This window comes from Palaemon carinicauda, chromosome 38 (genome assembly GCF_036898095.1).
Source record: "Palaemon carinicauda isolate YSFRI2023 chromosome 38, ASM3689809v2, whole genome shotgun sequence".
Lineage (NCBI taxonomy): Eukaryota > Metazoa > Arthropoda > Malacostraca > Decapoda > Palaemonidae > Palaemon > Palaemon carinicauda.
The window spans coordinates 62764982-62775486 of NC_090762.1; the positions used below are offsets into that span (position 1 = coordinate 62764982).

The 10505-nt window shown below is 34.8% G+C and overlaps 1 protein-coding gene across 9 annotated transcripts in view; it reads right to left on the bottom strand.

The window, feature by feature from the left end:
* Positions 1 to 261: 261 nt before the first annotated feature.
* The window catches only part of LOC137630680 (putative sodium-dependent multivitamin transporter), a 202626-nt gene continuing 192382 nt past the window's right edge, over positions 262 to 10505 (bottom strand). For all 9 annotated transcript variants that reach the window (XM_068362299.1, XM_068362305.1, XM_068362304.1 and 6 more), the window contains 2 exons: positions 8758 to 8865; positions 262 to 898 (listed from right to left, as the gene is read on the bottom strand). In XM_068362299.1, coding sequence (XP_068218400.1) covers positions 8779 to 8865 — 87 coding nt within the window. In that variant the 3' untranslated portion in view covers positions 262 to 898; positions 8758 to 8778. The remainder of the gene's footprint in view (positions 899 to 8757; positions 8866 to 10505) is intronic.

Below are 10505 nucleotides of genomic sequence, written 5' to 3' on the forward strand. Positions count from 1 at the left end.
GAGCTTGGTATTACTCGAGACCTATATTGCCACAGAGTATATGCACAGCTCATCCCTCAATTAACAGAAGTTTCTAATTTCCTTCCTTTGAAGAAGTTTGATATGGATTATTTGTAGAAAACAAAATGGCACTATAAATTTTGGGTTTGTATTAAAATATAAGGTGTATATTATTCGTTTTTTTAAATAAAATATACCTTAGCGTACATACTTTTACGAAAATATCAACTTTAAAGGATCTGAGGTATTTATAATGCAGCATCAATATTACACTGTAGTACAGTATATTTAAATATCTGATATTTATAAGACAACTAAACAGATTTACCGACTGACAAACTCAGTTCGTTATAACTACACGCATATAATTGGCTTTTTTAATATGACTCAAAGCTATAGTAAGTAACAATTCTATGACCAATATTAGGTAATATGTCTATCAGACATTAATACCACTAAGTATGTGCATCAAAATAATGTAGACAGCAGCTCCTTGTCAGTATTCAATATACTGGCGCTCAGCAAAATTTCATAGCACTTAAAGCCGCAGTCGTAAAACATACCTTCCAAGATATTTTATTTGATAATAATATCCAGGTGACGTGATTTGTGCAAAACAAATTTTAAATAAAAAAGATTCAATTCATAAGCAATGAAGACACATACCTCATCACAACAGAAGGACCGAGTTGAAAATACCGATCAGTGACATTTGGCAAGGCATCGCTTCGACATCCAGATACCTAAACTTAAACTAACAACCTACATCATTCCTCAACTTGATATTGCGGATAATAGACATTAAGCGAAGAATGCTTTCTCAGTTTTTGAACAATCAACAGGCGATGAGATGTGGGCGACATTCTAGGCAGCTTCAAGTCCAAATTGAAGAATTATCCTGAAAAAAAATTATATCTTTACATACTTCTAAGACGATGAAATAATCTTAAACACCTATATAGTTATCTCAAGAATGATTCTACCTATAATATTTTCCAATCTTTCATTACTTGACCTAAAACCTTTTCTCTGAAAAAATAAAAATAAATTCTCTAATCTCAGGGAAAATAGAAAATATCATATTTGCTTAACTAACCATGGGATCATATATATATTATATATATATATATATATATATATATATATATATATATATATATATATATATATATATATATATATATATATAAATATATATATACAGTGGTACCTCTACATACGAATTTAATTCGTTCCACAACCAACTTCGGATGTAGAAAATGATCGGATGTAGAAACGAATTTTCCCATAAGAATACATGGTAATTCATTTAATTCGTTCCTCAGCCTAAAAACCCATAATAAATCCTTAATAAATGGCTACAGTACACATAATTACACATGACAATAACATAACTGCATAATATGAAAGAAGCATGTAAAAAAGATAATTATAAAGAAATAATAAATAAAAAATGTGTTTTATTGCCACTTTACCTTAGAGAAAGGACAACGCAGGTGTAGGATTTGCTACGCCAGGAGACGGACGATCGGCGAGAAGGTAGACATGGTGTTAACATGTTCTTCAGATACCTACTCTCTCTCTCTCTCTCTCTCTCTCTCTCTCTCTCTCTTGTTCTTCTTCACTGTTAGTGTTAGATAAGTCTATTAATTTTTTCTGAGAGAGAGAGAGAGAGAGAGAGAGAGAGAGAGAGAGAGATTAAACAAAAATGAGAGATTAAACAAAAATGTGTTGTGTACATATGATTTTTAACAGCGTTAACGAGTTGAAAGACAGTTAAATGTAACCAAAAAAACACTATCAGCGAATCTGAATTCCTTTATTAACTAAAACATATATTGATACAAACACACTTGTGTGCGTATGTGCAAACACACACACGCACGAGGAGACACGATCGGCGAGGAGGTAGAGATGGTGACTGCAATAACATACCGTAACTTACACTACGGAAATTTTAATCTAACTTAGCTTATTTATTTTTTTTTCAATTTTTATATTTCATATTTTTGTAAATTTTTTTCTTTTGATTTTTTATTTTCATCACTTTCAGTGACGAGTTACGGTATGTTATCGCAGTCACCATCTCTACCGCCTCCCCGACCGTCTCTCCTACTGCGCAGCAATTATTGCACCTGTGTGTGTGTTTGTGCATACGCACACGAGCGTGTTTGTATCAATATTTGTTTTAGTTAATAAAGGAATTCAGATTAGCTGTTATTACTATCTTAGTTACATTTAATTGTTTCTTAACTCGTTGACGCTGTTAAAAATCATATGTACTTTAAACACATTTATGTTTAATCTCTCTCTCTCTCGTGGAAAAAAAAATAATAGACGTATCTAACACTATAACAGCGAAGAAGAACGAGAGAGAGAGAGAGAGAGAGAGAGAGAGAGAGAGAGAGAGAGATTTTATTTGAAGAACATGTTAATGCTATGTTTAGAGAGAAACAGAAAAAGAGAGAAGTCTTATTTAAAAGAGCTTGTTAATGCTATCATGGTTTTCTTTGCTTCACTTTTTTCTTTCTTTCTGTTCATCACGCACGCCCTTCTCACAAATGATCGTTGCCAACAATCTCTTTGTCCTTTATCCCTATCAACAAAAGGCGTTCTATCTGTTCCAGGGTATTGCTAAGATGTTTTGTAATAATTGTGATCCCCTTCGATGGTTATTTGCTTTAATGGCTGCCTTCAGCTTGATGATCCTCGAGATCATAGGCCTATTCCAGCCATATTATTTAGCCATACAGTATCACTCACATACACACTGCTCTCATGTTTTTCTATAATTTCTTGCTTCAATTCTAATGAAAGAATTGCCTTCTTCCTGTACTGAAACTTAGCTTCTTAGGCACCATGATTATAGGTAAAATCTAAAAGGAAATGTGAGAAAAGGAAGAAAATAAGCACTTAATAACAGACCAAACAGAGGACAACCACACGATACACACAAGAATAGAGAACTGAGCACTCGACGCTCAATGGCGTAATGTTTACTTCGTGTGTCGAAATAAAATTCGGGTGTAGAGTCAAAAATTTGCTCGAATTTTACTTCAGATGTTGGAAAATTCGGATGTAGATACGTTCGTGTATAGAGGTTCCACTGTATATATTTATTTATATATACATACATACATATACCAAAGGCACTTCCCCCAATTTTGGGGGGTAGCCGACATCAACAAGAAACAAAACAAAAAAGGGGACCTCTACTCTCTACGTTCCTCCAGCCTAACCAGGGACTCAGCCGAGTTCAGCTGGTACTGCTACGGTGCCACAGCCCAACCTCGCACATTTCCACCACAGATGAAGCTTCATACTGCTGAGTCCCCTACTGCTGCTACCTCCGCGGTCATCTAAGGCACCGGAGGAAGCAGCAGGGCCTACCGGAACTGCGTCACAATCGCTCGCCATTCATTCCTATTTCTAGCACGCTCTCTTGCCTCTCTCACATCTATCCTCCTATCACCCAGAGCTTTCTTCACACCATCCATCCACCCAAACCTTGGCCTTCCTCTTGTACTTCTCCCATCAACTCTTGCATTCATCACCTTCTTTAGCAGACAGCCATTTTCCATTCTCTCAACATGGCCAAACCACCTCAACACATTCATATCCACTCTAGCCGCTAACTCATTTCTTACACCCGTTCTCACCCTCACCACTTCGTTCCTAACCCTATCTACTCGAGATACACCAGCCATACTCCTCAGACACTTCATCTCAAACACATTCAATTTCTGTCTCTCCATCACTTTCATTCCCCACAACTCCGATCCATACATCACAGTTGGTACAATCACTTTCTCATATAGAACTCTCTTTACATTCATGCCCAACCCTCTATTTTTTACTACTCCCTTAACTGCCCCCAACACTTTGCAACCTTCATTGACTCTCTGACGTACATCTGCTTCCACTCCACCATTTGCTGCAACAACAGACCCCAAGTACTTAAACTGATCCACCTCCTCAAGTAACTCTCCATTCAACATGACATTCAACCTTGCACCACCTTCCCTTCTCGTACATCTCATAACCTTACTCTTACCCACATTAACTCTCAACTTCCTTCTCTCACACACCCTTCCAAATTCTGTCACTAGTCGGTCAAGCTTCTCTTCTGTGTCTGCTACCAGTACAGTATCATCCGCAAACAACAACTGATTTACCTCCCATTCATGATCATTCTCGCCTACCAATTTTAATCCTCGTCCAAGCAATCGAGCATTCACCTCTCTCACCACTCCATCAACATACAAGTTAAACAACCACGGCGACATCACACATCCCTGTCTCAGCCCCACTCTCACCGGAAACCAATCGCTCACTTCATTTCCTATTCTAACACATGCTTTACCTTTGTAGAAACTTTTCACTGCTTGCAACAACCTTCCACCAACTCCATATAACCTCATCACATTCCACATTGCTTCCCTATCAACTCTATCATATGCTTTCTCCAGATCCATAAATGCAACATACACCTCCTTACCTTTTGCTAAATATTTCTCGCATATCTGCCTAACTGTAAAAATCTGATTCATACAACCCCTACCTCTTCTAAAACCACCCTGTACTTCCAAGATTGCATTCTCTGTTTTATCCTTAATCCTATTAATCAGTACTCTACCATACACTTTTCCAACTACACTCAACAAACTAATACCTCTTGAATATGTACATATATATATATATATATATATATAAATATATACTGGTATATGTACATTTATATATAAACACATACACACACATATATATATATATATATACACATATATATATACATATATATATATATATACATATATATATATATATACATATATATATATATCTATATATATATATATATATATATATATATATATATATACATACATATCATCATCATCATCTCCTCCTACGCCTACTGACGCAAAGGTCCTCGGTTAGATTTCGCCAGTCGTCTCTGTCTTTAGCTTTTAATTATTCAATAATTCTCCATTCACCATCTCCTACTTCGCGCTTTATATTCCTTAGCTATGTAGGCCTGGGTCTTTCAATTCTTCTAGTGCCTTGTGGAACCCAGTTAAATATTAGGTGAACTAATCTCTCTTGGGAAGTGTGAAGAGCATGCCCAAACCATCTCCATCTACCCCTCATCATGATCTCAACCACATATGGTACTCGAGTAATCTTTCTTATAGTTTCATTTCTAATTCTGTCTTGCATTTCAACTACCAATATCCTTCTGAGGGCTTTATTCTCAAATCTATTAAATCTATTGGAGATTGTTTCATTGTCATACCATGACTTGTGTCCATCGAGTAAAACCGATCTCACTAAACTGATATACAGTATAGTCTGATTTTTAAATGAAATTTTAGGCGATTTGATTTCCAAATTTTACTTAACCTAGCCATTGACTGATTTGCTTTTTTCAATCTTTCACTAAACTCTAATTCTAAAGACCCAGTATTGGAGATCATTGTTCCTAAATACTTAAATGATTATACCTCATTAATCCTTCCTCCTTCCAATGATATTTAATCTTCTATTGCATACTTCGTTCTTATCATCTCTGTCTTTCTTCTATTTATCTTCAGCCCCCCTCATGTGATATTTCATGCATTTTGGTAAGCAAGCATTGCAAATCCTGTGGTGTTCTGCTAAGGATAGCATCATCAGCATACTCTAGGTCTGCTAAATTCCTATCACCAATCCAGTCCAATCCTTCTCCACCATCTCTGACTGTTCTACACATTACAAAGTCCATGAGGAGGATAAACACCATAGGTGACAACACATTCCCTTGTAGTACTCCACTATTTACTGGAAACACACTTGATAAGACTTCAATAACATTAACTTTGCACTTGCTATGCTCATGAAGACAATCAAATTTACATAATTAAGAGGAATTCCATGATAACGCAGGACTCTCCACTATTAAAGGCTTTTTTCATAGTCCACAAATACCATCAAAAGGGGATTTCTAAATTCTATGCATAGCTGTACAACATGTCTCAAAATGAAAATTTGGTCAGTGCAACTTCTACCTTTTCTAAATTCTGCTTGTTTATGTCTCATCTTTTCATCAATCATTCTCTCCAGTCTCTTAAGAATAAGCATACTGTATATTTTGTATAACAACTGACGTAAGTGTTATGGCTCTGTAATTATTGCAATCAGTCAGGTCTCCCTTTTTAGCTACTTTCACCAACACTCCTAACTCTCATTCATCAGATTTTGCTTCTTCTTGCCACATTCTACAAAATCTTGTAAGTAGTCTGAGAGTCACTTCCTTTTCGGCCAGTATCATCTCGACAGTTATTCCATCATATCCAGGGGGTTTCCATCACTTAAGTTTTTTAGGATAGCTTCGACTTCAAACACACTGAATTCATTCATGGGCACATCAAGGTCTTCATCAGCTTCAGGTATATCAATAAAATTTTTCCCTTCATATGTCCTATTCATAACCTCACTAAAGCGTTCCATCCAATGCTGTCTTCTTTCATCTTCTGTTGGTATAACAGAGCCATCTCTCTTTTTGATGGGCATATGATTCTTCTTTGCCCCAGTCAAGATTTCATTAATAATTCTATGAGCAATTCTCTGACCATAGCCACTTCCTAAATTCATAGCTTTGTCGGCCTCATCTGCTTTACTGTCTAAATATTCTCTGCAGTCACTCCTGGCTTTTCTTTTGACCTCGCTGTCAATGCTAGAATACTTGGCATGCTCTACCTTGTAATTTTCCTTACTTCCTCGAAAACTTTCAACAATCAATTTCTGTCTTTGTCTCCTTTTTATAGTATCCCAAGTATCATTTCATATCCATGGCTTTCTCCTTGTATCTGTTTGTCCCAAGACTTCACTACCAACTGACTGATACATGTTCTTAATATCATACCATTCTTCATTAATTGCCTGTTCTTTGTCTCTTAAAGTCTCTAAGACTGCTAATCGATTCCTACATTCAATTGCAAATGTTTCTCTGTATTCTTCCTCTAGAAGCTTAGTTGTATCAAACCTAGCTATTCTATCTACCTTTCTGTTGGGTGCTTTTAGTTTTAATTTCAGTGTGGTAATGAGAAGCTGGTGATCACTACCAATATCTGCACCTCAGTCCTCCTTCTCTCTTTATTAATGGCAATGTGATCTATCTGATTTCTTGTAATTGCCACAAGGTGAAGTCCATGTATACTTGTGGATATTCTTATGATGGAACAGAGTACCTCCAATGACAAGATGTTTGCTGAACAGAAACTTATGAAATGTGCTCCATTTCCATTTGCAACTTTGCCAAGACCCTCGACATCTATCACATTCTCTATCCCTTGATTATTTCTTCCAACTTTGGAATTGAAGTCGCCAACCACAATTTTTATATTTCTCTCAGGGATCTCATCTATTATCCACTGCAGTTCTTCATGGTATTAATCTTTCCTTTCTTCAGGGAAATTATTTGTTGGGGCATAGCAAACTATAATACTCATATTGCACTGCTTTGATTTGAACTTTGCTGGTAACAATTGTACTATTTACGGCTCTCCACTCGGTTAATGCCTTTTCTGCTCTTGGTGTCATCATCATTCCTACCCCTTTTCTTCCAGCTCCATCTGATCTTCCTGAGTAAATATATATATAATCCCTTGGTCTAAAGTTTCCTTACCAATCCCCTTGAAATGTGTTTCACTTAGGGCCAAGATATCCAAAATATTTTTCATGAAATCACTCTCCACTTGCTGTAACTTCCCAATCTGATTCATGGTTCTAATATTCCAATGACCTATTTTCAATTTTTTACAAGTATCTACAAACCTGGAGATTCTTAGCACCCCACTATGCCCGGGACTGGGGGCCATTCTTTCATCTTCTCTATCCATGACTGACTAAATCCATAGACGATTCATTGGCTAGATACATCAAAGGATAGCCAATTCGTTGTGATGTGCATTGCATATCTAACTAAGGCAAGTGACCCCTGCCAGTCCATACTAATTTTAGTAAGATCAATCGCCAGGCATCAAGAGTAGAAGCCGAAAAGACCGTTTGTCCATCGCCTTAAACCCATCCGTCACCCTGCTGTCAGGGAGTTCATCAAGATTTAGGGGGCATTTCCTCCACACACAAAGCTCTCATTACTCCACCAAGTTGCTCATGAAACTGCCAGATTACATTGCTCTTAGGGATTGTAAAAAACATTAGTTCTTTAATTTAAAAAAAAATCAGTGCAAGTTTGAGTTATAGCAGCTGGCTAGTTATCTGAAGGGAACGAAGGTAATAATGCAGGTGGGATGAACGAATGGGGAAGAAAGCCTCCAGTATATATTTGTTAGCCTACCTAAAATGTGTTTTTTTATGCTTTGTCAAGTTAGTAAACATTTAGCATGATTCTTGTTTGAAAAAAAAAATAATAAAGCTAAAATTGTTACACTGCACCTAGCAATATTCAAGTAATCCATCAAGGGTTTCCCATTGCATTTTCCAGATTAGCAATGTCTTACAAAACTAAAATTAGGCTATATAACCAGGAAATACGACATTTCAGCCCATTCAACAATAAAGTGAAACTGAGGAAAACACAGAGGTTGCATTAAAATAAGAAATAGAAGATTAGACTTCAAGATGGAGTTCAGATATTCAACTAATAGCATATAAAGTTTTTTCCTGAACTCCAGAGCAAATATTACACTACAATTTTGTTAGAAATAAAAACTTAGTTTTCTTAATCCAGAAAAAATGTCCAAAGTTTTTAATTACCTCCATTCAATTATTAGGACATCAAAGTTTTGTAATTTCTCTTGGAGCAGCTGTCAAGGGGGCTTGAGAACAAACTGGATGCAATTCAGTCTCATTACCTATATCATTCTGTAAAGTAAGAAAAATTATATCAAAATGACATACTAAAACATTTATCAAAATGATCCAAATAATCGGATGTCAGAAATTTATACATTACCTTTATGTACTGTGGTAAAAGGAATAATAAAATAAAAGCAAGCAATATCGCATGAATGCAGTACATACATACACACACACACACACACACACATATATATATATATATATATATATATATATATATAAGTATATATATATATATATATATATATATATATATATATATATATATATATATATATATATATATATATATATATATATATATATATATAAGTATATATATATATATATATATATATATATATATATATATATATATATATATATATATATATATATATATATATATAGTATATATATATATATATATATATATATATACATATACATACACACTTTACATAATATATATGCATATACAGTAGAGTACAACATTATTGTTATCATCATCATTATTATTACAAGCTAGGCTATAACCCCAGTTGGAAAAGCAAGATACTCTAAGCTTAAGGGCTCCAACAGGGAAAATAGCCTCATGGGAAAGGAAACTAGGAAGTATATGAACTACAAGAGAATTATAAACAACCAAAATATTTCAAGAATGGTAACATTAAATTAGACCCTTCACATAAAAAACGGAGAAAAGAAGTAAGATAGAAGAGCATGCCCGAGTGTACCCTCAACCAAGAGAACTCTAATCAAATACAGTGGAAGGCCATGGTACAGAGGCTATAACACTAGCTAAGACCACAAAACAATGGTTTGATTTTGGAATGCCCCTCTCCTAGAAGAGCTGCTTACCATACCTAGTCTCTCTCTTCTACCCTTACCAAGAAGAAAGTAGCCACTTAATTATATTGCAGTAGTTACCCCTTGAGTGAAGAATTGTTTGGTAATCTTGGTATATATGTAGGCAAACACACACTGTATATACAGTAAATATGTATGTGTATATATATATATATAATATATATATATATATATATATATATATATATATATATATATATATAAATAAATATATATATAACAATATATATATATATATATATATATACACACACATATATATATATATATATATATATATATATATATATATATATATATATATAGTATATATCATCATCCGCCAGAACAAAGGCCTCGGACATATCCTTCCACTTGCATCTGTTTGTGGTCTTTCTATGCTAGTCTGCATCTGCAAACTTTCTTAGTTCTCCTTTTCCCTTGTTTCTTTTGCAATCTCTAGAGACCTATTATGTTATTCTTAATGTCTGTCTATTATCTGTCACTCATATGTCCTGCCCCTGTCCTTTCTTTTTCTTACATGTTAGAATATCGTCTTTGCGCTTGTATCTATTTTGCTCTTTTTCTATCTCTAGTTGTTATTCCAACTATAATTCTTTCCATAGGTCTTAAAGATGCAACTAGCTTATGTTCTAAGGCTTTAGTAAGGCTCCAAGTTTCTGATGAATAAGTTATAGTATCATCTCAAATGCTTTTCTTTTTAGAGAAGGTGGCATTTTACATTAAATACTGTAATCTCATTATGTTTTCCAAAAGTTCTCCATCCCATGCTTATCCTTCTTTTAATCGTGGTC